This window comes from Phaenicophaeus curvirostris, chromosome 5, assembly GCF_032191515.1.
Source record: "Phaenicophaeus curvirostris isolate KB17595 chromosome 5, BPBGC_Pcur_1.0, whole genome shotgun sequence".
Lineage (NCBI taxonomy): Eukaryota > Metazoa > Chordata > Aves > Cuculiformes > Cuculidae > Phaenicophaeus > Phaenicophaeus curvirostris.
The window spans coordinates 28,877,457-28,905,381 of NC_091396.1; the positions used below are offsets into that span (position 1 = coordinate 28,877,457).

At 42.2% G+C, this 27,925-nt stretch overlaps 1 protein-coding gene across 3 annotated transcripts in view; it reads left to right on the forward strand.

Moving 5' to 3' along the window:
* AMBRA1 (autophagy and beclin 1 regulator 1) overlaps positions 1–27,925 on the forward strand; it is a 139,306-nt gene that overhangs the window by 24,952 nt on the left and 86,429 nt on the right. For all 3 annotated transcript variants that reach the window (XM_069858031.1, XM_069858032.1, XM_069858033.1), the window contains 2 exons: positions 12,666–12,752; positions 20,581–20,763. In XM_069858031.1, coding sequence (XP_069714132.1) covers positions 12,666–12,752; positions 20,581–20,763 — 270 coding nt within the window. The remainder of the gene's footprint in view (positions 1–12,665; positions 12,753–20,580; positions 20,764–27,925) is intronic.

Consider the following 27,925-nt stretch of genomic DNA (forward strand, 5'->3'; position numbering starts at 1 on the left):
GTTTCTCATCTATCCTCAGAAGAATTCCATAATATGGGGTTTATTTTCTGGAAGAATGCTTGGCAGATGTTGACTGCAGTCTGGGCAGCCTCCTTTTCCAGGAGGCTATGTTTGTTTTCTTGCTCAGGTATGCCTTGAGCTATTACCTGCATTTTTGGGCTTTTCCACAAAAAGACTGTGAATGTTTGGTGTTGTTTTGGGTTTTTTTCGGATGCAATTAGGCATGGCTTACTCGTGGCAGTGAGGAGATGCCTCTTCTGGTTCTAAATTGCAAATAAAGCGTTTACTTTTGATCCAACTGAGACCAGTCTGTGGTTTAAGTAGATTGGCAGGGTAGGAACACCCTGTTTCCTGCTTAGCGACAGTGAATGCTGTATGTAAAATGGAAAAGAGTACAGTCACTTTTACAGCTTGTTCTGGAGTTCATGTTGGAGCCTGAGCTTCTGATGTGCTGCTCTGCTCTTTGATTTAAATGGCTATGCTGTTCAGATCTCTGCATATATTGGCTTCTGGTAGATCTCTCACTGTGTAAAGTATTGAATTTAAACTGCATGTCACTCATATCCTAGCCTGAAAACCAAAACAACCAGAACACTTCCTTGCCTCCTGCCATGGGTGCAGAGCTGCCTACTAGATGATGGCTCTGTAACTGAATTTACCATCAAAATAAGAGACGAGGGTAGTGCCCTTTACTTTTAGGGGATAGGGAACTAAAGCAGAAGAGAATTGCCTTACCTAAAGCAACGAAATGTGTCTTGTGGTGGAGACCGAAAAATAAATAGTGTCATTCCATCTTGGTTTGTTCCTTATTTCACAAAACCTGCATTGTTACTATTTTTTACTAATTGCTTACATCAGTTGTGTCTTAGTTATTCAAGTATTAAATATCTGTTGTGGGAATAACACGTTGAGTTCTGAGAAAAAGGAGGACTTGAGCAGGAGGAGGGCATACCTCAGAGCTGTGGAGAAGAGAGGCAACAGCATGGTGCTGGCTGCTCGGACTGTGCAGCAGTGGGAATGTGGCCTGGAACAAATCTGAATGGACCTACCCAGTATAATTTATCCCCACCCCTTACATGGGGTGTCCTGTTACTTGTGGAAACCTAGCTGGCCTGGTATCCTGGCATTTGTAGTTTGGGTTCAGCGTTTTGTTTAAACTTATGGTGTGCGGAGCTTACCTGTACTGTGGAAAGAAGGATTTTCTGGCAAACCTCGTAGCCTCTAAGTGTAAAGTGGTAGCATTGGAAAAGTTTATGCCGTGCTGTGTTCAGGCTTGGTAAGAAATAATTCCAAAGATGCTTGTTACAATTCTTGAAAGTGATAGTGCTAGAGAAAGGTAATATTTTGGTGAGGAACAGTGGGGTAAATAGAAGTTACAAAGGGATTTGTAAGCAGAGACAAGAGATTCAGGTGGTTGGAAGGAGGTACTTGAAGGGAGGAGGCCAAAACTGTGGGTTGGGGAAATAATTTCAGTAAATGTTAGCCTGGATGCAGAGGAATGAACAAAGACCTAATTTGTCAGTGTTGAACATAAAATGAAGAGATAATCTGAAGCTGGCATGAACATTCAGACATGATAATCAGCTGTGTTTATGGGTGAGGTGTGCAGGCTGTGGACAAACTTGGCAACTATTGTCTGTTTGGCATTTTCTGAAAATGGAAAATAGAAATGAGTTTTATCATGTGAATGTAACCACAGCCTGAACTGTAGGAGAAGCTGCTGTGCTATCTAAATGGTCAGTTGATGTCTATATGAGCTCTGAGGTTATTGCTGTCACCTTTCTGGCTTTGTGTCTTTTTTCCAGACCGAGCGCCTGTCTCCCTGTGGGTAGGAAATACTTCGTTTTATTGACTTGGTAGAAGTTTGGGCTCTTGAATGTGCTGCTAATTGTTATGTAGAACAACAAGTGAAAAAGCTGTCTGTTCTCTTGCACATTCCTCCCCCTGCCTTTGCTGGTTTCCCAGTTTAAGAATAGTGTAGTGTTTCTAGAGCTCTCTTACTTAATTACTGAGAGTTGGTGGGGAGAAAAATGACACCTTGTGCTTTCTCTGCTGCAGTGACTTGAGAGGTCACTCCCTGCTGCCCAGCTTCCCTGAGTACTTTGGGAAGCTGCGTACATGCAGTCTTTGCCAAACTTGCAGGAAGGCGTAAGCTTTCTTTTCTTTTTCTTGGCCTTAATTTAAATACACAGTAATGACTGTAGCACACTCGAAGATCCTTTTCCCTATGTTATTCTTGCAGTAGCTTGGCTTGCAAATTAAGCAAGTATAGAAATAACTCTGCTTTGTCAAATAACTTTGGTGCCTCCCTAGCTGAGCCACAACCCTTCTCCCACCTCATTTTTGATAGTCCAGGGCTAGCAGTGAGGAGCTCACCAATAAGACGTAAGTAAAATTTGTAGGAAGCTGAGTCCTCTGTCCCCATAGGTGTTGCCCATAGGACTATTCTGGGACTTGACTTTGTTTACCTGCTCCAGCATGTCAGCAATGGCACTTGTTGAAATTGTAGTCTAGTGATGTTTCTTAATGAATTTGAAAGTTGGGTTGGTTGTTTTGGGCTTTATAGTGGTTTCTGTGTTGGTTTTCGGTTGTTTTGGCTTTTTTTTGGTTGTTGTTGTTTGGTTTTGAGGGAGGCCTGTATGAGATTATGGTACAACAAAGATCTTAGATAAACACAGAGTGCTTAGAAGTTAAAAGACAGCTGACTTCAATCAGATTGCTATTTGGTGATCCCATAAAACATATCAGTTCTCAGCTTTCTTACAGACAGGGAAGAAGTGTGAATAGCTTCCCTTTCTGGAGAGGTGTCCTTTGTTAGGCCGACTGTCTCCTGTGCTGTCTGCACGTGGCTTTTCCTCCTGATCCAGCTGCTGCAGGGTTGGCAGCCTGACCGCACAAGCTCACTTAACCTGGAACAGTTGTTTCTGTTCCCGTTTTTTGCTGGTGTGCATTGAGTTCATGTACTTGTAATATTCTGTGTAGGGAATGATGCTGAACTTACGATAAATGGTGGTCTTTGACATGCTTAAACTGTCTAGCTGTGATTCCTAGAGCTCATTATCTGGCTTCAGATAAGTAATGTTAAAACAAATGCTTGAGTTTTGGTTTGCATTTGTTTTCCCTTTGCCAGGAAACAACTTATGGTCAGGCCCTCAGACCTTCTAGTTCAGGCCTGCTTGCTCAACTGAAAGCTCTCTGTAGCATGCTTAAGTGGGAGGAACTGGAGATGTTGGCAGTATAGTGTGCCTTTTTTCTGTGCTAATACAAGTCTTTAATTGTTAGATGTGCAGTCACATGTATTGCACGTGTACTCATTCTCCATGCTCTTTGTAAATGCATACAGCACGGTGTGCTTGGGGACAAAGTGCCCTCATCCAATTACTCGCTCCTTGTTATGGAATCCAGGCTGGAGGACTTGCAGTAGAGCAAAATGCATCTGCTCTCTGGGCTTGGAGCAAGAGGAGGGAGAGGGACCTGGGAACTGACTCAGTAATACAACTATACTCAAAGCAGTGATGTCTAGATTTCTCCATTTGAGTTGTTCTGGTCTGTTGAATAGTTAGTATCTATTTATTTTAAAAATTTTCCATATACATATTTGACTGATGGAGCCAAATGGCTGTCTGTGTGATGTAACTGACTCCCTGCCCTGCTCTTCTTGAGAAGGCACCTGCTGGAACTGAAGGCTGTGAATAAACAGGGTTCGTTATTTGCCAGGGAACTGAGTCATCTTTCTGCTTGGAATGCGTTAGTATCAAATCCTTCCCCTGCCTTCCTGAAGTGGGAGGGCTAGGGTAAGTGACTGAACTGCCCTGCCGGGCTTCTGTTGACCTGACTCTCTTCATTACTCCAGCCTGAACAAGGGTATGTTAACAGAAGTGACTGCTGTGTGTTGGCACCTCTGTTTTCATAGCCTTAGAAGCCTATTGAGGAAATGGTGTGGCTTCTGCCCCCTCAGGAAAGACACCTCCTCTTCAATTCCCTATGGAGAAGCAATGGTCCTATGTAATTATCCCAGAAGCCAACGCAGATCTGCACGTGTGGGTAAGCAGAGTTTTCTGCTGTCCATGCAATCTGTGGTGTTGGGAACTCCCAGAACAAGGAGAATTTGAAGCAGACATTGGACATATGAAGGTAGGTAGAACAGCCCTCAGAAGAGTAAAATTGTCTGGAGGCTGAAAGAGTTCAAATTCATTGTGTTAGCTATGTTCTGGCCATGCTTTCAAGCCTGTTATCATAACTGTGATGAGCAGGAACTGATTGCCTCTAGCCGAATTTCTGATATAATTGCATATTGTTAAGGATCTAGGTAGAAGAATGCAATGTCTGTCTTCAGCTTGACTGAGACGTCATGAGCACTGTTATAAAACTGCCACCATAGAGCAAAATAGCGCATGGAGTAGCTTGAAATGATATAAATTTCTTCTCCCCTCCCTGTCCCTCAAGTTTTGCCCCTGTAAAATGTCCTGCAAGAAATGCCCCTGCAAGAACTTTCGTTGTTCTCATATTAGAGTTATTGCCAAACTAATAAGGCTGTTGTAGATGCTCTTGACCATTTCAGTGTGTATCATGAACGCATGCTTCCCCTTGCTTGTTGGAATAATCCATTAATCATTCCCTGGGTGCTGTTTGATGAGGACCTCTGCCTAATGCTTGCTTGTCTTTTGTTCTGATGCCTGGCCTTTGTCAGCAGGTGAGGTAAGAGACCTTGGGTCATCTTCCTCAGGGTGGCTATGATAAGATCCAAAGGTGCTGTGTAGCTCCTGCAGCATCAGATGATAAATGGAAGTTGAAGTTCGTAGTCCAAGAGCAGAAGTGTAGCAATAGCACAATTCATCATGCGATATTACTTTCTAATTAAGCTGAAGCAGGTAAACTTTAAAGGGTCAATGATGTTCTTCTTGCTCTGCTCCCTGCCCTATGAGAAGTCAAATCCCAAGGCTTTCAAACAGTTTCCACTGTTTGAACTCTTACCTACAGTTCTCTTGTTTCATGTAATTGTGCTCCTCTTCCCTGTACTCCTTCCCAAATGCACTCCTTCCCATTCTGGCTGATGACCTGACCTGCTGTCTGTTTTTTGACTGAGAGATCCTTATGGCTTTTCTACAGGATTCTTCAGCAGAATCAGTGAAGGAAGGGGGGAAATTTTCTTGCAATAACTTTTGTCTTATATCAAACTTGCTTCTCTCAGCTCCACACCTTCAGCTGGGAAGGATGTCTTCTCTGTCCCTGGCTGCCCTTCAGAGCTAACACAAGTTATTCCTCACAAACAGGCTGGTGTTCTACAAAGGACGTGTTTGTAACGTATCTGAGATCACATATTGCATCTTTGCTGTCACTACTTTCCCTAAAGAAAGGAAATTTTCTTGCAAAGGGCCTTAATTATGTGGAATAACTTTTAAAAACACTAAGGTGATCAAAAGAATGCCTAACAGGGCTTCCATACTCATAAGAAAGTCAGCCACCAACTCTCATTACTCACTGAGGATGAGTTGTGGAAAGAAGTAAACAGGGGAATGGAGGAGCTAGCTCAGAGAACTGCAAAAGCGCTTGTTGAGGTTTTTGTCAGTAATGAAATTCTCAGAGTATTTATGTCTTGGGGATGGTTACAACTGTCTTAAGAAAATTTTGACTTTTTTTTTTTTACTGTTTCTTTTCCTTCTAATTATTAGCTTCTGACCTATCATACTTTAGTTTTGATGCCAGGCTAAATATGCCTAACCACAACCATGTGAAAGCTGAAACAGTCTAGAAATATTAGCTTAGAGGTATCAGAGCAGATTATGTTAAGGACTTAATTTTAGAAATCATCTTTTCAGGCAATCTTCAGAACTGCATACTGATTGCTTTTTTATTTTAAGCTTGAATATGAAACAGGTAATAGAAATAGTGTTTTGCTGTTTGACAAGAACTACAAAACTCTTACAGAAAATGAAGCTATGAAACAAAACGCGTGAATGGTTTCTGTGTACGTGATTTCAATTTGCTCTTTGAAAGTAGGCAGCAAAATGCAGAGATGTCTGAAATAATTTTTCCATATTCTTCTGAGACAAGGGAAGAGGAAAAAACCCAATCTACTGGATTGCATGGGTTGAGATTTTTATTTAGAATTGTTTTCTTGTGTTCTATCAAGGCTATAATTGATCTCCAAGCAATAATTGGGCTTGTTAACAGTTAATAATTGAGCTTAGGATTTGAGGGAGCATGGTAGCAGTGTTATTGGGCAGCTGGAGAACATTCAGCTATCTTCATGCTTCAGCTTTGTAATTGTCTTTAGCTTAAATGTTGCCTTGCCGTAAGAGGAAGATGGCTGAAGGGAATCTAGTTGTAAATTGTTACTGTTCTTTACATTTATATAAGGAACTGTGGGAGCACATCCTTAGGGATGACTGTTCAGGACAACTGCTGGCTCTAAACTGGAGGGCTGAAAAAGGGATGTAGTAGGAAGTAGTGCAGTACTTTCCCCTCCAAGTGGGCAGTAGGGAGTACAAAAGCCTTTCCAGGGAAGATACCAAACCAGAGGAGGAAACTCACAGAAGCTGCCAGAGTTGTCAACATGTTTCAGCTTTAAAGGATAACACTAATTGCTCTGTCTTAAGCTCTCTTCATAGCTGAAGGCTGGGAGTATGGGAGGGGTGTGCTTGCTCTCCTTGGAGTGCTTCATTGTAGTGTTTTGCTCTGGTTGTTGGTATGCAGCAACAGTTTAAGAAGATGGCAGCTGACTGAAGACCCTTTTGATTTTAAGGAAACTAAGCCTCAGTGCTGTTTGCTAGCGCCTTCCTTTTGCATGGGGAGGAAAGCCCTTTCCTCAGTGTCACTTGTAGTAGCACTATTCAGTAATATGTCTGCTGTTAGAGCAAATCTAAGATGTGGTGTAGCAATTGCTTATCTGTAGAAACTGTTACTGAGAAGTTAAATTTGCTGTGTTTAAGTATCTTCTAAAAGCTTGCTGAGATGAATCACTCTGTCCCAAGAGGCTTTGGTGGTGATCCTCACCCCCATGGGAAGAGTGTGGGTATAGTCCAATAACTGATGTGCTGTGAGAAGGTTGCTTTATGACATTTTTTCCCCTTGAGCTGCAGCTTCAGGCATTCAGCTGCTTAATTCCTGAGACATTTCGTTTTTCTGCTTGTAGTGTCTTGCATGCATGCACTCTCTTTCTCTATTTATCTAAAGACCTCCTGTAACTTCACCTTTGCTTCCATCCCCCCCTCACTGGTGATTGCTGCTGTTTACAGACCCGAGGTAACTGAGTGTGGAATGCCAGTTCCATAGCTACTAATGTCTGTCAGAAAAAGAAGTCTGCTGAGATCTTAATGCTGCTAAACGGAGACAATTTATATCTTCTTACAGTAATTTTAATTTAAAAAAACCAACCCAACAAAAAACTACAATCCCCCTCCTCCTGTTTTAGCAAGCTGGGCCAGAAGTGTTTCTCAGGGTGAACAGAGTTAAGCTTCATCATTGTGGCATTGACTGACAATCTGGGGGATGATAATGTGTGATTTTTCTTCCCTCCCCCACCCTAGTGAGCGGGGGAGGAGAGGGGAAATTGCAGTTTCTTTTCTAATTGTACTTTAGATGTCATTTGTGACAATTTCATATTGTCTAGACAGAGACAGTGGAGCAATCGCTTCCACAGAGCCTAACGTTAGCCTGTTATATATCTGGGTAGCAAAAATGGTGGGTGTGGGAGAGGAAGCGGGTGCTGTAAGCTCCAGAAAGGATTTGGGAGTCAAGCATGATCTGCTGAAAGGTTTCAAAAGGAGATGCAAGCAATATGCATTTCTGTTCTCTCTTTGTGTGCTTCTCTGTTGGAAGCATAGATGTTTACAGGCTAGCAGTTGCCTGTAACAGCTGCTTCTGTTCATCTATAGATTATGTTTGTCTCCTTAACAGAATTGCTCCCAACTTCAGCTTTTACCATGGTAGGATGTAGGGCTACCTTAGACTTTGGGTTTACTGGAAACAAATAGTCTGTATTTCTTTTCTGGGACTTTGGGTGGCAAAAGCTATGAATGTGGCACCTCAGGTAGGGAGCAGTGTGACTCACTTTAAAAACATTTAGCTGTGCCTGCTTGAGGGACAGTAGGTTATACTACCGGTGCCACAGATGAGACACTTTATTGAGTGTATAGCAGTGTATTATTGAACCCATTTGTCAGTACCAAATACATTTGGATCTGTAACTTGAGCCTCAAGGGCTCAGTCTAGAATGAGTTGGTTAAATAATACATTTTATTTGTGTTTAGTACTCTGGATTCAGTACAAATTTTGTTATTCTCTAGTGCATAAGCACAGAGATGGTCTATCTGGATCTCATGATTGCATGTTGCCTTGTTTTGCTTTGTTTTTTCCTACTGCATGTATTTATTTGCACTGTATGTATTTATTGGTTACCTGTTCATTGCTCTGGGATCTGAGAAGGCACAGTTATAGGGTGATTGAGAATGACTAATCAGGCTTAAATTCAGCTATAACTTTTAGCAGTTACTGTTAACTGCTTGTCCATGCTAGCTGAATGTGGCCCTAGTATGTGGCCTGTGTGTCTCTGTCAGGTAGTGCAGGAGCCGAGTTTGGTCTTGGCAGGCATGGAAGGCTCTGCTGGAAAGGCCATCTTAGCTGAGGCTGCTTAACTTAAACAGTGCAGTGTCGGAGAAGGTCCTAGGGAATGCTTTTCATGGACTTTGTCTTCCCGCTCCCTACAATCCTGTAACTACTGGTCTTCCTAGAGAGCCCTTCTGGTGAAGGAGGTGTTCCTAAAGCAGCAGCAGCTCCTATTGCTTCATAGGGTGGAGTTGCAGGCTGTTCAGGTAAAATCAGGAGGCCGTGAGTCCTATAGGAAGACTGTTTACCCAGGTACCTGATCATCCTGTGGCTCACACAACTGTTACTTTGTGTTTTATTTAGGTAACACATAACAACTCTCATCTGAGGTGCCAGGTACCTGGTAGAGGAAGGTTCTTTGAGTATTTATTTCAAGGGTCAGATGGTTTGTAAAGATGAGAACTGTATATTCCCCAAAGTGTTGTTCCCAAGCCAAGCAGTGGTACTCCTGTGCAGACACACACCAGTTTACAATGACATGTGCCCTGCTTCTGCTTCCACACTCTCCTGGTACCCTGTGGCTGATGTACTTTTTGATTTCCTTCAGTGCAGCTGGTGGCTACTTTCTAAAGGTGATCCCTCGAAGTTGATGCTCTTCTTAGGCATTGCCAGCCTTCCCAAAAGTGGGAAGAGAAATATGGCTGGAGAATAGCTGGAGACTCCTTTCTGACAGAGCCTGCTGGGCCATGCAGCATATCGTGGTCATCTTCCCTCATGGCTTTGATCTTACTGTGTCATTTAGTTGATAGACCCTGAAAGGCTGGGAAAGAGGGTGGCATGTGTAGTGCGTAGGTGCCAAGACTTTTGACAGGAATGATAAGTTTGATTATTTGTGTGTCCATTATCAGGACATGTAGGCATTGCAGGGGAAATGACATCTAACAAGCCATTTGTGTTGTATGTAGATTTGCTTGCAAACTTCTGATTTTGGAGTGCACTGCCTGAGCAGCTCTGAAGAGCAGACTTCTGAAAAGCATGTTGGTGTTGCAGTGGCAGAAACCCAGTCTCTGAACTCTGAGCCAGTGGTTTAGAAAGGGGCCAGCTGGTTGAATAGATAGAATATCCCTTCTGGCTAGTTTTAATCTGTCCATCTTTCCCCTAGAAAGGAATAATAGCAGTTTATATATCACAGAATCACAGAATAACCAGGTTGGAAGAGACCCACCGGATCATCGAGTCCAACCGTTCCTATCGAACACTAAACCATATCCCTCAGCACCTTGTCCACCCGTGCCTTAAACACCTCCAGGGAAGGTGACTCAACCACCTCCCTGGGCAGCCTGTTCCAGTTCCCAATGACCCTTTCTGTGAAGAATTTTTTCCTAACGTCCAGCCTAAACCCCCCCTGGCGGAGCTTGAGGCCATTCCCTCTTGTCCTGTCCCCTGTCACTTGGGAGAAGAGGCCAGCACCCTCCTCTCTACAACGTCCTTTCAGGTAGTTGTAGAGAGCAATGAGGTCTCCCCTCAGCCTCCTCTTCTCCAGGCTAAACACCCCCAGCTCTCTCAGCCGCTCCTCATAAGGCCTGTTCTCCAGCCCTTTCACCAGCTTCGTTGCTCTTCTCTGGACTCACTCCAGAGCCTCAACATCCTTCTTGTGGTGAGGGGCCCAGAACTGAACACAGTATTCGAGGAGCGGTCTCACCAGTGCCGAGTACAGAGGGAGGATAACCTCCCTGGACCTGCTAGTCACGCCGTTTCTGATCCAAGCCAAGATGCCATTGGCCTTTTTGGCCACCTGGGCACACTGCTGGCTCATATTCAGTCGGCTGTCAACCAACACCCCCAGGTCCCTCTCCTCCAGGCAGCTTTCTAGACAGACTTCTCCTAGTCTGTAGCACTGCACAGGGTTGTTGTGCCCCAAGTGCAGGACCTGGCATTTGGCCTTGTTAAACGTCATGCCATTGGACTCTGCCCAGCGGTCCAGCCTGTTCAGATCCCTTTGCAGAGCCTCCCTACCCTCCAGCAGATCGACACTTCCACCCAGCTTAGTGTCGTCTGCAAACTTGCTAAGGGTGCACTCGATGCCTTCATCCAGATCATTGATGAAGACATTGAACAGGGCTGGACCCAGCACTGAGCCCTGGGGAACCCCACTTGTCACTGGCCTCCAGCTGGATTTCACACCATTTCCCACCACTCTCTGGGCCCGGCCATCCAACCAGTTTTCCACCCAGGAGAGTGTGCGCCTCTCCAGGCCAGAGGCTGACAGTTTCTCAAGCAGAATGCTGTGAGAAACTGTGTCAAAGGCTTTGCTGAAGTCCGGGAAGACCACATCCACAGCCTTTCCCTCATCCAGCAGCCGAGTCACTTTGTCATAGAAGGCGATCAGGTTAGTCTGGCAAGCAGGTGGTAGGAATACCTCATAGATATAGGACTTAAGGTATACTTTATAAAGCTGTTGCATTGTTTGTTCTGGATTAGCTGCTTTTGCATATATTGACTTACATATTTAGAGCAGGAGAGGGGGTTTGGTAAGGCAGAATTGAAGTGCGATAGCTTTCTAGGGAACCAAGCGATTCCCAATATCCAGCAGTGTTGAAGGTTAGAGCTTTTGACTCAGTAACCTGGGGAATTAATTAATCTCAGATTTTAAGAGATTTAATAACTGTTCTTTGGTAAGACAAATGATTGTCAAGCAACTTCATGCTGGAAAGGACAGGATTTCTTGCCTCTGTAGAGTACCAATGCTTTGCCACAAGTACTGAGTCCTGAGCCTCTTGAGCTGACATGTGGCTTTCCAAGTAACTGGAGTGATCTCTTGTTGTTTTCTGTGTTCTAGATTTATAACATAAAATCGATTATTTTTTTTTTTCTTAATTGCTGGAAGGCAGTAAAAATTTGTCTTGACATTCTGATGAGGAGGCTGCTGCTGGAAGAAACACGTTTCAGTTGCATTTCTACTGTCTTTATCTGGCTAGAAATGGGAAGTTGGGAGTGGATTATATCTGGTCCTTCTTCCTGCTTCCTGTGTTGATGCTTGCTTTCCTGCATCACAATGCAAACTGCAAATTAGGAGTGTGGGGCTAAGACTAAGGTTAAGATTTTTCATGCCAGTTTTGTGTGTGGGCAAATAGAAGAGATGTAGTGTTGGACCTCTTTGACTTTCAAACCACAACAGTTTTCATTAACTTACAAAGACTGGAAAACAAAATTTAGCAGGAGTTCCAAGATGAAAAGACTTGAAAGGGAACTCAGCAGCTTTATCAACTTTGACAGCTGATTTTTCCACTTTCCACCCCCCCACCCCCCCACCCCAAAAAAAATCATCTCTCTTGTGTTAATCTGATGGCTGGAACAGGCTTGAATGAGTCAGTCTTGAAACAATGCCATCCTCTGCTTTATGACAAGAAGCTAGAGAGATGTGCATGTAGAAGCCAGAGTGGAGGACATGTTCCTGCTATACACTTTTGATTCGGCTGCCTTCATGACTCAGACTTGCTTCTCACATATTCAAGGTGTCTGGCTGCATTTGCATACATTTACTTCTTGAGTGAACATTTGATATCTCTCCCTGTGGCTGATTAAGATTCAGAGGAAACGAACATTTCTTTTTTGTAGCTGGAAACCTCTCTTTCTGAGCCTTGATATTAAGATTTAATATCTTGCTGTGAGTAAACACCAGTGGTGCCCTTTAAAGTCCACATGCTGAGGTGTGTTGTTTGTCTTGTGCTCTTTGGTCCATTCCCTGTGCAGCCACCTTTGGTATGTAAGATTTTTACAGATGGCCAGTGCCACATTAGTGTTCATGGACCTGACAGATTGGGGTGACGTTTCTCCCAGGGAGAAGTAGTGTCTGCATTGTTCTGTTGAAACTTGGGGGTGGGTTTGGGGCCACTCTTCTTTCTTACTTGAGACGTTTTCTCCTGTGCACTGAGAATATTACACTTCGAATAGTTGTGTGGTAAAAACACTTATGCCATCAGTGAGTGGTTCACTCTTGCAGAATTCTCCACGCTGATGGTAGAAATAATCTTAAGAGGTTTCAGGAAGTAGGGCATAAATGTGGGGGGATGTTCCTGAATGGTCCTTGACTTCATAATTTGTTTTTTCCTTTCTAGGAGGTTGCTGGAGTCTTCCCTCATTTCATTATCTCGCTACGATGGAGCAGGGTCCCGAGAACATCCGATCTATCCAGATCCAGCCAGGTAAGAGTCAAATGCAATCTGAAGGCATTTAAATTTCATAGACAAAAGCGTTATTTCGGTATAACTCACTGAATCCTTTGGGAATGGTTCTAATATTGAGCCCATATCCTTCTCAATGGCTTGCATTGGGAGCAGGATGCCAACCAAAGGAGAAGATACTATTAAGTCTGGGAGAGAATGAGAAAGAGAGGAAGAAGTTCCTGTTGAAGTAAGCACATAAGGATTCCCAAAATCATTTGGGATGGAGAACACTACATGGCAAGCATTTCCAACAGTAAATGGAGGATCCAAGGAACTACAGGCCTGTCAGTCTGACCTCAGTGCCAGGGAAAGTCATGGAGCAGGTGATCTGGAGTGCTATCATGAAGCACATGCAAGAAAACCGGCTGATCAGGCCCAGTCAACACGGGTTCACAAAAGGCAGGTCTTGCCACACTAATCTGAACGCCTTCTATGACAAAGTGACTCGGCTGCTGGATGAGGGAAAGGCTGTGGATGTGGTCTTCCTGGACTTCAGTAAAGCCTTTGACACAGTTTCTCACAGCATTCTGCTTTGGAAACTGTCAGCCTCTGGCCTGGACAGGCGCACACTCTCCTGGGTGGAAAACTGGTTGGATGGCCGGGCCCAGAGAGTGGTGGGAAATGGTGTGAAATCCAGCTGGAGGCCAGTGACAAGTGGGGTTCCCCAGGGCTCAGTGCTGGGTCCAGCCCTGTTCAATGTCTTTATCAATGATCTGGATGAAGGCATCGAGTGCACCCTTAGCAAGTTTGCGGACGACACTAAGCTGGGTGGAAGTGTCGATCTGCTGGAGGGTAGGGAGGCTCTGCAAAGGGATCTAAACAGGCTGTATTGCTGGGCTGAGTCCAATGGCATGACGTTAAACAAGGCCAAGTGCCGGGTCCTGCACTTGGGGCACAACAACCCTATGCAGTGCTACAGGCTTGGGGAAGTCTGTCTAGAAAGCTGCCTGGAGGAGAGGGACCTGGGGGTGTTGGTTGACAGCCGACTGAACATGAGCCAGCAGTGTGCCCTGGTGGCCAAGAAGGCCAATGGCATCTTGGCTTGTATCAGAAATGGTGTGACCAGCAGGTCCAGGGAGGTTATTCTCCCTCTGTACTCGGCACTGGTGAAACTGCTCCTTGAATCCTGTGTTCAGTTCTGGGCCCCTCACCACAAGAAGGATGTTGAGGCTCTGGAGTGAGTCCAGAGAAGAGCAACGAAGCTGGTGAAGGGGCTGGAGAACAGGCCTTATGAGGAGCGGCTGAGAGAGCTGGGGTTGTTTAGCCTTAGGAAGAGGAGGCTGAGGGGAGACCTCATTGCTCTCTATAACTACCTGAAAGGAGGTTGTAGAGAGGAGGTTGCTGGTCTCTTCTCCCAAGTGACAGGGGACAGGACAAGAGGGAATGGCCTCAAGCTCCGCCAGGGGAGTTTTAGGCTGGACATTAGGAAAAAATTTTTCACGGAAAGGGTCATTGGGCACTGGCGCAGGCTGCCCAGGGAGGTGGTTGATTTATCTTCCCTGGAGGTGTTTAAGGGACGGGTGGATGAAGTGCTAAGGGGCATGGTTTAGTGTTTGATAGGAACGGTTGGACTCGATGATCCTGTGGGTCTTTTCCAACCTGGTTATTCTATGATTCTAAATGAGATGATATAAATAAATGTTATATCTCTTTTGAAGAAAAATAAAATGAAAGCAGATAGTCTATCCAGAAGTAGGGGAGAATACAGTGAAGGCAGTTATAAGCTGGTGTGAGCAAACAGCATACTTGGAAGAATGAAATGTCACCATAAATATATCTGTATGAGAAAACATAACCTGGATGTTACATATACTTGACTAGGAACAAAATACTGACAATTATTTCTGAAGAGTCATGAATCATTGACATCAGACATAGAAGCACCTGGAGTGATGCTTAATGTCTAGAAGAGGGAGGAGGGTTTCAGAGAACTAGAAGAAGCGAACGTGGCAGTTAACAAAAATGGAAATGAGGGATCTTTGGCATTTCTATTTAGTGTATTAAGAAAGCAACAGATGGGATAATGTGACCCACAGCCTCTGTCAGAAGAAATGATAGAACCATGAACAGTAAGCAGCTTTGGAAGCTTTCAAAGAATAAATCGTGACAAATAGGCTTTCTTTAGATGGGTTTAACAAAGCTATGAATGAGGAAAATCAGGAAGTGTGAAATATATCTGTTTTAGTCTCTTAAGGAACCTCTAGTATAGCTGCATGAATTGAAGGCTTCTAGGATTTATCATAAAGGAGAGTACAGGAATACTGGGATATGAAAATTAAATATCGAAGTTGCTGAGGGAGGCTTGTTGGTTTTGGGTTTTTTTAATCTCATTCTGTTTTACATCATTAACAACATAATCTGCATTTTTTTACAGATGATGCTCTCGGTAAATGTTCTGAAATAAAGGGCTGCGTTGCAAATTTGCCGCACTCTGTAATTATGCTGATAATAACTCCTATCTCTCTGTAGATAAAGCCTTGTAGAGGTGAAATCCTATATTAGGTTCTTTTTACCATTTATTGCAAAGAAAGTTGCTTTGTAAAGGTAATTCAAAGACTCAAGAATGATGTAGATGAAAGTAGTGAGGTGAAAGTACAGTGGAGTGAGCTACCTGTATCTAAGGTGATTGGGGCACCAACCTAGGTAACTGCAGAAGGTCTTGGCAGCTACATGTCAGAATGATGCTGATAAGTGTGAACTTTTGAAATGACAGTTGATTAAGTGATGGGTAAAGGGATTGATTTACCTGGAAAAATGAAAATGATATTTTACAAATGTTAGTTAATAGATATGAGTACACTCAGGTCAACTTATAAATGCCAAGAGCTGCTAAATGGCTGCAAGTACACAGTTCCTTATGCAGGTAGATTTATTGAGCAGAGGTTTTAAGAACTGATTCTGGCTCTGTGGGTACTACTCTTTAAAAAAGAAGACAAGGAGGGCCTGCCTAGGTTTCTGAGTTATTCTTTTATTTTTCTTTCCTTCTGTCAGATCTCTGCTGTGATGAAGCTCAATAAAATGTATGAAAAGGCATCACTGCTTGAGACATTTCCTAGCATAAGCAGGAGTGTCATGAGTATTTTTCTACTTGAAGTCATATATGAGCTGATATGATGCTCTTCGTGTGACAGGTCAAGTGCTTATAGACTGTAGTAGAAGCTATAGTAGCTTGAGCTTATAAGGAGCTTTAGAACAAAAGTCCAGTGTTGAAACGTCTTCTAAGAGGGTTAGTACTAAGAATCATTAGGTTGGCAAAGACCTAAATCATGTACCCAAGCACCTCATCTGCTCGCCTTTTAAATACTTCCAGAAATGGTGACTCACCCACCTCCCTGGGTAGCCTCTGCCAAGTGCTTGATCATCCTTTTGGTTTTTATTCCAGTAAAGGTCACTGTCCATGTCAGAGAATGAGATTCATAGGTGCATAATCAGCATGAGCTGGAAGTTCAAGTAGGATAAGATCACAGCCTTCCCTGTAAACCTTACTGGTGTGCTAGGCTAGTGGGATTTTTAACTGGCTCTTTAACTTGTTTGAAATTGGGGATGTGATTAAAAGGAGTATTACTGCATTTTGAGTTCTTTTGCAACATCGCAAGTTTTATGACTTTCAGATGTTCTTGAGTAACAAAGTTGAAAAGTGAAACAAAGGTGAAATAAACATACCTCTATATATTTCTGTGTGTATGTGTACATAAGTAGATACTAAAAAAATATATACCTCCTTAAGACCAAACTGTGTCCAGTGGAGGTGTTGTGGTTGATTGTTGCTTTTTTTTTTGAACTCCATAATCTGAAGAATTTATTTTTAAGAGTGTGCATATGTTAGTTTTGTTTATTCATCTACTGTTTGTAGTGGTGCTATATTTGAATAACCTAGGTCAGGAGTGAGGCAGGGAGAACGTGTGTTTTTTAAGTTCCCTCAGATTTAGAACGAATATTCTGATGTAGAATGCAGCAGTTTTTCTGAGTGGCCTTGCTGAACTTTTCTGAGGTCAGCTTGGCTGTTCTGTCATTCTCCATGGTTTCCATATGTACTCAGTTCAGAAAACAACCTGCAGAGGAATCAAATAAAGCTGTCATCAAACAACACCTTTTAAATTATTTTTTTAATAGAAATACTCAAAAAGATGCTCCTAGGCTGCGTACGTAAAGAATTTCTTCACAATGAGAGTGGTGAGGCACTGGCACAGGTTGCCCAGGGAAGCTGTGGCTGCCCCATCCCTGGAGGTGTTCAAGGCCAGGTTGGATGGGGCCTTGGGCAGCCTGATCTAGTGGGAGGTGTCCCTGCCCATGGCAGAGGGGTTGGAATGGGATGATCTTTAAGGTCTCTTCAAACGCAAACTGTTCTATGATGCTATGATTCTGTGATTTGTTTTAAAATTTACTTCCTGAGAAGACAGTGAAATGGGGGTGGGTGAAGAGAAGTAGCTTTTGTCTAAAAAATTTTTGTGTTGACCATAGATACAGCCAGCTGGCTTGGATATCTGGCTGTAGCTGCGGTCACTGTGCTATGTAGTAGCTCGCACTTTAGTGTTCATGAGACCATTTATGGCAAGATAACTTGAACTTTACTAATGCTAGCAAAACAGTTCCTTGCTTCTGTTCCACTTCTCAGTGGTCAGCCAGCAGCTCTGAGTGCCGAGAGAATGCAGTGCCTCTTGATGACATGGTTGTTGGATGAGGCAGAAGCTATTCAGCTCTGGTGTTTGCACTGCGGCATGTCTCCCGCTCAGTGCCTTGTTCTGTGGCAGTTGTGTGGCAGCGTAGCCTCTCCTCCTCTGAACCATCTGCTCCAGTAAGTGGGGTCTAGTCACCACAGAGACAAGGTTAATTTAGCTCCTGTGGCGCTGTAAAATACAGTGTGCTGTCCTGTGGGTGCAAACTTAGTTTAAGAATTACTGGATATACTCTCTCTGTGTTTTGCCACTGCTTTATTAGAAGCACAGGAAAGAAATAAATGGACTAGGCAGCTTACTGTGACTGGCATGTGTTTAGTGAGCTGGTAGACCAACTTTGGTCAGGGACTGATTTACAGTTGTGTTCAATAGCTGAATGAACTAAAGAGATACTTTTAATATTAACCAGTGTTTCTTATGCTGCTTTGCAGCCTTCGCTTCCCTCCAGGACAGCTAAGTGTCTTATGCTGGCTCTCAGCTGTGGTTCTGATTTGTGTTCCAAAGACAGATACAGCCTGACAAATACAATTTTGGGGATTTTTTGCCCTGCATGCACTCATCTGCAAAGATTAATGCTTTAGCCTATTGCTTTGAATATGTTTGTTTCTGCCCTTCTGTATTTTATCCCATACACCTTTCTCTCTGTATCAGACTTATGCTGCTCTTCTCTTTGAAAATCTTTTTCACAGTCTGTGCAGTCTACATGCCAGATTCAGCTTCCTGACAGCACACGATATCTTGTCTTCCGTTATGGCCACTCTTTGTTGCCTTTTCTTTCTTGTTCTTCTAACAAACATCATTGTGTTTTTCTTCGCTTGTGATGTGCTGCATAATTTGAGAAGACTAAACATGTGCAAAACTCATTCATCATTTCCTTCTGTAAAACACTCCCTTGGTGTGATATTAGCAAAGAAAAATGGTTTGTGATTACACTGCTGGGCTACTGAGACCAGTGTTCTTACTTTCCAGTTCATACTTTCAATATTCCTTTTTTTCTCTATAGGCTCACGTTATTCTGTAGACTATTGTAAGGCTTGTACAGAGCTTTTGGCTTATTGAAAAGGCCAAAGAAGAGAACAGGTCCTCATTTATTGAGTGCACTGCTGTAATGCCTTGCATTTTTATAGTTGGCCTATTAAGTCTTCATGGGAGTAGCCGAAAGTGCTGTTTGTGTAGTGAAGCCTTCTATGTTATAAGCATGAACAGCTGTAACTCATCAAAAAGTGCATAACAGATCCAGGAGGAATCCTAAACAAACTGTGTGTATGGACTAAGTTTTTAGACCCCTGACCTGTAGTCTGTCTGCTCATCTTGCCTCTTTACTGAGATGGCAGCCTTAGAAGGGTAAAAGGGGCTTACTTTGGAGAGGGCTTTCTCTCTTTGTGTCTATGTGACTCTTAATTCCTTCTTTCTTGCTAACTTCTCTTTTACTTATATGCTCTGAATGTATGGTGGAATGGGAGACTGAATGCCCTTGAAGGGTGTCTGCAGCCAAAACAACATGAATACATTCTATCCCTTAGAGAATTAGTATGTTTTTTCATGTTGCTGTAGGAAGCAGTCACGAGAAATAATGTTAAATGCAGTTTTCCATTGCAATATGGCTTTATGGACAGTTGGAGGACACTCTATCAAACATGGTCTGATTGTTTGCTGCTTGTGCTATTGTGGATATGAAAGTTATCCATATATAAGCAAAATCTTATTCCTGATACATTCTCATAAAATCAGCACAGCTCTGGAAGGGAAACTAAAGTAAAAAGTCTTCTAAAGCGTATCTTATCAGAGTTGATTATGGACTTGCATGTCACTGGTTGTAGTGTAGCACAGTGGAACTGTGTGGTATTGGTCGCTATAAAGTTAAAGGTATCCTTAAATGTCTTCATGGCTGACACCGAGGTTCGCTGTAAAACAAATTTAGCTTGAAACTCTGTTCTGAAGATGGGTAGCTTGCCTTTAAGGCAGACAAGCCACCATTCTTTGTGACTGCAAATAAGTATATTTTCATCTCTAGACTGTCCCCTGGAATTCACTGTTCCTTTGAGGTTTTCTTTTAGATTTCTTTGTTTAAAGCTCTTCACGCTTTTATTTGTATACCAAAAATTCAGGCTGCTGTCTCTGTTAGAAGTACCTTCCCTGTAGTGCCTTTGGAGGAAATGAGGTTATATTTTTATGAACCTGCATTGTACCAGTCTGGTAACTTGAATTGAATGAAGAACAAAATCAAACACATGGAATGGGAGGCAGGCTAAATGTTGAAGGAGTAGACATCTTAATGTCCAATTACAGGGGGAGTGTGTGTGTGTATTGTCTTGTCCTTCCCCTAAATTAGAGTTCGAGTCCAATACAGATAAGGCTAAAGAAGTGATTATTGAAGTATCTGAGATATCTGGACTTTGAGTACTGCATCACAGAAAGCATGTGCTAGGAGTTATGGGTATACACAGGGTAGGAGAAAGAGTGTGTTTATACCTGTCTAGTGTCAAGGAAGGGGGTAGTACTGGTGTGTGACAGCTTACACAGACTAGGGCAAAGTAATATTTGAAAGAGAATTAAGAGTTAATTGTAGAGGAAGGTTTTCCTTTCAGTGGGATGCAGTGCTTTTAAGGCTGCACTTAACATGCGCTTACTGGATCTGATGAAATTGCTACTACATGAAATCCCTACCATTTGGATTACAAAGTAGTTTAGCAAAGCTGTTTAACCTTTTTTCCTCCTGTTTGATTCTTTATGGTGCTTCATAAGTACCCTCAAACAACAGCACCTTCCTTCAGTGTTTATTTGAACACTGCTGCTTGTTGGCATTGCAAGCAGAGTTCACGAGGGAGTGGGCTTGATTCTTATCAGGGATGCTAGCTGGAGTTAGGTGTGTGAACTGGTAATAAATGGAACAATGGACTCCAGAGTGTCCCGAGAAACGAACTTCTCCTTGCTCTGGATGAGCTTTTTGTCCACAGGTACTGTGTCGTGCAATATAAAAATAAACAAATAAAATATACAAATAAAATGCAAGCAGCTAGTTTTGTGACATGCTGCTACTGTCCTGGCACTTGGAGCTCAAAAGGAAAAATAGGACCAGCTGATATTCTGTACTTGTGTAATGAGCGTCTGTATATTTGTGTCTTGCTCAGATTGTCTCCTGCTGCGTATTATGCTCAGAGGATGATCCAGTATCTTTCCCGGAGGGACAGTATTCGACAGCGCTCTATGAGATATCAACAAAACCGTCTCCGCTCTTCCTCCTCCTCTTCTTCCACTTCAGAGAACTCAAGTCCATCTGTAGAGGGAAACGATCTGGAATTTGAAGATTTTGAGTAAGTGTGCATGCTGCCTTGCCCTCTTGCTTGAGGCTGTTGTCAGTACAAAGCTAGTTTGTGGCTTCCTACTGTTTGCCTCAGGCTTCCAGTAGTAACAGGTTAAGTTATGCAATCAACAACTAGAGCAGTGATTGCTACAAATGGGTCTTGTCATTTCTCTTATGAAAATTAAGAATAATTTAGGCTACCTTCAACACATAAGGCTATCTAACCAGATTTAAAAGTCTGGTTAAATAGAGAAAAGGAGAATCTTCTTCTCCCATGGAACAGATGAGGAGTGAAAAGTTTATTAGAGCCATTAAGTCTTGAGATAGAACAGGAACGACTAAGAAGCTTTGCAGGACTTGGTTCTTTGGTCTAAGGCTACAAGAGGCAGCCAGTTGTGTTCCATTACTTCTACTTGCTCTATCTGTGCAACTTTGTCAAAATAACTGAAGTTCCTAGGACTGGTTCATTTGGAAGATTTGGTGATTGTGAGTCTGTGCTAAATTAAGGCTTAGTTTTCTTTAAGGGGAGCAAATGGCCTCATGTCAAAGTGAGAAGTGACTCCATATCCTAACCTTAGAAGAGCACTCCTATAAGCCACTATTTTCCCCTGAGTGGTTCTCCTGACAAACTTTTTAAGTCAGCTCTCCAGCAAAAACTTTTGGACTTTCAGTTATACCCAGTAATCCCAGCAAAGAAGTGTATTGCAACCCCTTTCCAATAAAATGGAAGTATAGTAACAGATTGTTTAGGTGGCATAGAGACCAAAACGTCAGGAATTTAGGTTAAAATCCGTCTTAGCAGAAAAGAGAATATGACCTTTCTAGTCTCTTTGCAGCCATTTCCTTTTAAATACATGATTTTCCCTGGGTACCTTAAATATTGTGATTAAAATACAGTGTGATTCTGAGGACAGTCATAGAAGTAGTGTGTAGTGTATGGTGGTAGTGTAGTAACAGGGGTGTTTAATGGGAGATGTGAATTCAAAAATTTGGGCTTTTGTATTGCTGCTGCCAGCAGAGGATGCTGTCAACTTTGCTACTATCATAACTTTGATGTTCACTTGCTGCAGTGGCTCGTACTTGAGATGGCATATTGTTAAAGCTCCATGTCCTTTGTGTCAAGGTGAAGTCCCTTTACAAACGACACTGATAACACTAGCTATTCCCAGAAAAGCAGGTAATTAATACCTTTCTGACTTTGTAAGTGGTAGTAGACTTTTTTTTTTCCCATAGAATGTTGTTCTATGGAACTGTCATTTCATGCTCCAACACTTAAATATTCAGAAGTACAGGGCGAGTGAATGCCTTCCCTGTCATTGTGGCCTTGTTGGTACATGACATAAATGAGGGGAGGTAATGCAGAAGATTGACTGCCTAGTAGCTTCTCCCAGGCAGCTTTGTGGTCTGGAAGAGCAGAAATATGGTGGCTGCTGGGCCCATTTTGTGAGGCGGGTTGCGAGCATAGACCTTAATATTTCCATTATCCCATTTCATTTGTCTGAAGTGGCTTGTTCTGCTGGGAGAAGAAAAGATGGCAAGTTCTTCATTTGCAGAGCGAGGCAAATGCCTGCAGAGAAGTGTGTTCCCCCGCAGATAATGTTCACACAGTAAGAGCACCCAGTCAGGGAAGCTGTTCAATCAGCTGTGCTAAGGTTGTCTTGCATTTCATAGTGAGCAGAACAAAGTATTTATTCCGTACTGTGCAGTGACTGAATTTGTTGGCTGAATATTTCATGTTGAACTCTGGTCTGTGCATTCCAGACACGCTGTTTTTTTTCCTTCTCTGCTTCATTATTTGTTCTGCCTGATTAGAGGAGCTGCTGTGCGGGGGCCTTTAGACCTGGAAATTGTCTTGTGCCTCATTTGATTTCTTCTGCTGACACTTCACAATGAAATCTCTTCTACAGAGTTCTTGCTTCTTCTTTTGGTTCCTGTACCACTCCTTTACTTGCTCATCTGGGCAAAGTCTTGTGTTTCTTTCTTTCCCGGATCTAAATGCTCTGACTTTGCTGCTTCTCCAGATTTGGTGTAGGACAGGGAGTTGCTAATGTGCTCAATGCTTTTCTTCTGGAATCCAGCGATTATTTATTTATTTATTAATGTAAAAGCTATAGCAAATTGCCTTGATGTTTTATGTTTCTAAACTGGTTAATGTAATTTGTAAATATTCTCTTCTTTCATTTCCTTAGAGATCAGGAGAAAGGTGTAAGGGGCATTAAACACCAGTTGGTTTAACTACATATAGAGCTCTGGGCAAGGAGTGAGCCCTGTGCTTGTGCAGGGTACCTGGGAGACAAGCCTTTCTCAGCTTTCATCTTTTATAGGGTTCTGAGTTTTGGGGTTTTTTTTCCTCCTCAGAGTTTCATTATTACGTCTTTTCAGCTTTGCTTACCTAATGATCTAGTAAGGGGCATGAAAAACTTGATTTCTGCAGTGTGTGTAAGCATATGGCCTCTAAATTTGAACTAAAGTCTCTCCTCATGCTATTTCTCCTGAGTCTCATTTGCATTAATTTATAAACGTGTTTAGTCTGTGATCACAATAGTTGGCCTAAGAATGTGAAGTAGTGTTTTTTTATAGGTATTACTAATATCCTGCTATTACACTAGTTTTTATGGACAGGAGAGGAGGAGGGAAACACATGCTATACCTGTATTATTTGGTTTAATAAGACATTACCTTTCTGCATGTGCTGCTTGTGTTTAACCTGTCACTGTTGTTATCTTGCTGCCTATTGAATACAACTGACAACTGTAAACTTAGTCATATCTGTGTGAAAGCATTTGGTATAGTTTTTTAATGTACTTATACAGATTTTAATATTCGGTTATTAACAGATAAATTGATATGAGTGGGTTTTAAGGTTAGCTTTAGCAGAATACTAAGTTAAAATGAAAAGGATTCTGGGATAAGAATCTCTGAATGGAGAGTGATGTCATTTCAGTCTTCCAGCATAACTGGTAAGAATAGTTTTTGTTATAGACAAGACGTAGATATTGAACTCTCTAATTTCAAGGTCTTTTTTTCAATACCTGATGTTTGGATCACATAGTAAATGTAGATTTCTAGGGCTAAACTCTCTTTTCATCTGATTTCAATGAGTTTGAGTCTCTGCTAGAGATTTCCTTTGGTGTAGGACAGTTCTGATGCTGGAGACTGGGTGATATTCCTAGGATTCCTTGGATAGCACAAAGCTGATTTTTTTTTTGTCTGCAATTCTAAATCAGTCACCGTAATCAGAATGTGAAGGTGTTTCTGCAGATGAATTCTGACCATCTATTGTTCCTTTCTGTCTTCATGGCATGGTAACAAATACACAAATATAGGCTGATTTTTATCTGTCAGACTGAAAAGCAGATATATAGTAGAGTGCACCAGCTTGCTGTTTGAAAGCCTTGCTCAAATCCTTCCCTAGTTCTGTAAAGACTTTCAAGACAAGGCTAAAGGCTTGACTGTGGATGACTCCTCTATCTGCTTTTGAGAGTGGGTTGCCTGGTATAATATATAGATATAAAGTGGCTTGGAGATGACACTCTTAATGTTTGCAGCTTTTCGCTTTTCTGTCCTCTCCTTTTTCCTTCTTCCCAGGAGGATCTGTGCTGGGGTGGATCCATTCAGTTGTGCCATTGTCACAGACTGGGTGTCTGTGTTGGTCTGTACTGTCTCCCTACAGCAAGAAGGGCTTTATCTCACAGGCCTGAAAATCATATTCAGATGTTTTATCTTTTTAATTTCTTTTGAGACACCACTGAGCACCCAGACAGAGAACATGAGCACTGTAGGATTGTTTTACCGAGATAGTAATGAGCATTCCGGTTTTGTGGAAGCAGGCTCTTTCTTTGCAGAAACGATGAATGACTTATGGGAAACGTATAAGATTCAGGGTAACATTATTTAGCTTTGTTGTCAACTTAAAATCCTGTCATTTAAGGCATGTTCTGGACCAAGACTTGCGGTTTCTCAGATACATGTCTTGCAGGCATCTCTTCATAAGTGTATAAGGCACATGAGTATTAGCCATGCTTGTTTTATGCCATTTTGGGTTGCTTTATTGACACTTTTACAGCAAGAACTGCTGTATCTAAGTTCCTGCCACACAACCTGCCAGCTAACAGTCAGAGCTGTAAGTTCTTGAACATGATTTTCATTTATTTCAGACAATAGTATGGTAGATTTTTTGGCCTTTTCTATAGGTTGTGTTTGGTTTGGAAGTCTGATTTGTGTCATGTCAGTGCTCCACGTCAAGCTGGTATTTTGGTTTATTTTGTTTATTTATGTACTAAGGAGAAAAGTGCATGGCCGAGTAGATGTTCATGTGAGATACTCAGGCAATGTCCCTTCTTCTGCAATGCCTTCATTTAAAATATCTTTTCTTGTCAGCTTCTTTAAGAACCTAGACTTTTGCAGTGGGACCTGAAAATATTAGTTAGCAGCTGGCTGGGAGCGGCTGGATCTGAACTAATGTAATGCAGTGAGAGAGAGAAAGGGAAATAGCAGCTGCGGCAGTGTGGTTACTCAGTAGTGAGCACTTGGGTGGTAGGTTTGGTTTTGGACTCTGTTCTCAGTGTTGCTTCTCGAGGGGAGTAATGGAAGTGGGTTTCAGGGAGGGAGTAGTATGTCAGGGTGAGAACAAGCAAGTGGTTTGCTAAATGACAGAGATTTTGGAGTATTTGAGTGAGGAGGGAGAGGTTGAAGGTTACCATTTACTGAAATAATTTCCTCCTTACCCTTGTGAAGGAATCATATGCTCATGTTTGAATACAGTCTCTATCTTTTCAGTCTGACTCTATATCATTGTTTGCTAGATGCACAGAGCAGTAGGAGCACTAATCTGCAGAAATGCAATCAATTCACAGTGCTTCTGTTGATTTCCTTTTAGAACACCAACTACATGGGTGCATGGGTAGAACTCGTACTGTTTGTACAGCCAATCTTGGTTTTTACTACTCTCCTTCCCAGCTGTATGTTATGCATTTCTGAATTTCAGAGTGTTTTTTTTCCTTCCTGTGACAACCTTGAATTTCTGCAGAAGAAACCCTTTCAAATAGGAGCCAGGTTTTCTTGGCAGGAGAAAGGGGAGATTGGAATGGCTAAAGTTTTTTTTGCAAGACTTGAAATAAGTATGGAGCTTTTGATCTACAGCTCCAGAACAGCGAGATAAGTTTTGTCCTTGTGCAGATAGAGACATAGGGAATCCCAGAGGCAAGGAAAGAGGCTTACTCTGCAGAGTGACTATAACTTAAGCTGACGCCTCGGGGTAGGTGGGATGCTGAATACTAAGTTCTGATAGAGCACAACAAAGGTAGGTAAGAGAGATTTGATCAGTAGTAGCCTTTTGGTGTAGTAGTAGAAAGGTAGCATATCTGAACATTTCCAAAAGCAATTGGGCTGTGTTTTTAAATTTTACTCCTTGTTATCCTGATGTTTACATTTGAGGTTAACAAAAGGCATGGTAGGAGATGTGAGTATCTGTATGGGCTTTTTGTGTCACTTAAATGCAAATGGGAATAGATTTTTAGGAACTGTGGCACATCAGTATGCTGCAGAAAAAGCAAAGATTTCTTTCTGGAAGTCTTAGTTGGGCCAATTTATCTGTCTCACTTGAGCAGCTACAAATAATATCCTTGTTAGCAATTTGTGTGCAGATCAAAATATTAAACGCAGGAGTGCTATTTGCTGTATTTACCTGCCTTTTCTTCCCAGAGCTCCTTTATCTGTGATTTTGATGCCGGTTCCTCTGCCTCTGGTTCTTGGGTCTCGTGGATTTATGTTGTTGTTTTTGATGAAGATGGACCATCTCAAAACTGACTTTTAAGGCAGACGTGATTTTTGTGGAAGTCGGTGGTCACTTTCTGTTGGTTTTTACTTAGTTAGCTTTTGGGGGTTTTTTTGTTTGTTGTTTTATATTCATCTCTGTTACAGGTTTCTGAAGCAGTTAGCACTGGGATGTTGCTTCCAGAGAAATAGCAATTTATGTTAATTATTTTCAACATCTTAAACATGGTTGCAGGCTAAGAATGCTAACAAGTTCTGGATGAATGGGAATGGTATTGCATCTACTCTTTGAACTTCATTTTTCAAGGATTAGTGATAGTCTTAGCTTGGCTTGTGATCTACTCATAGTAGCCTGCAGCTTCATTTTCCCTATTCTTTTTATCTTTATCTTTTGTGACAGTCTTTTATATTCCTCTTATCTTGGTCTTAATGCTTAATAATACTGCCTGGATGCAGTGACAGGCAATGATGATTTCCTTGCAGCAGTATGGCAGGATATTGCTAACCTCTGCAGCATAATGTTGTTCTGCCATTAAGTCACATTCCAGCAAGGCAAGTGTCTTCACAGATGGGTAGTGAAAGAGTGAGTGCCATTTGAAAGATACCAGTTGCTAGAAAAGCTCATGTCATATCCCATACTGTTGTTTGCTCGGGCTTGTAAAAACAGTTTTGATGTCAAGATGGTATGTCTGAGTTTTTTCTGCTGCTTATGAACTGTGTTCAATGTTTTCTTTTTTGATTTTATTTAGTGTCTGTGAAATTCGAGTCAAAGTAGGTCACCTAGTAGGTAATGTCTGGTGTTAAGGAGAATGATTAGGAAGCAAGCAGTTAATAGTTTGTTGCTGGCCATGCAGAGCAGGCAGTGGTTAGCATTCTTCAAGCCTGTAGGTCTAACACATTAGTGGTACTTGTGCAGTTACTTTATAATTTCTGTTTCCATTGGAAGAGTAGTAGCATAACAACGTGAAATATTAAAAAAACAACCAACCAACCCAACAGAAACACATACAAGAAAGAAAGAAAGAAGACATTGGTGCTTACTTTTGACATTTTATTCCAATATTGGAGCCTGATGGGGCAGCTGATTGTATGTTTCTGTGACAAACTGTTTTCAGTGAGTACCGGTTGTGAAGTTTGCGAGTGATTCAAATTAGCCATAGTAATGTTATCTCTAGTCATGCTCTTGTTTAGATGAATGTTTGAAAATGGCTAGTTAATGGATCTTGAAGGAAAGGTAGCTGTAGTGTTGAATGCCTCCCCCCCCTTTTTTTTTGTATGAAACACTGAATGCGGTGGTTTCCTTAATACTCGTGTTCCAGGTCTAGGCTGGGAAGTAGGCATTCTCAGCCTTCCTCTGGCCTCTGATGTTTTTGTTTTCTAATGGCTCACTGTAGCTG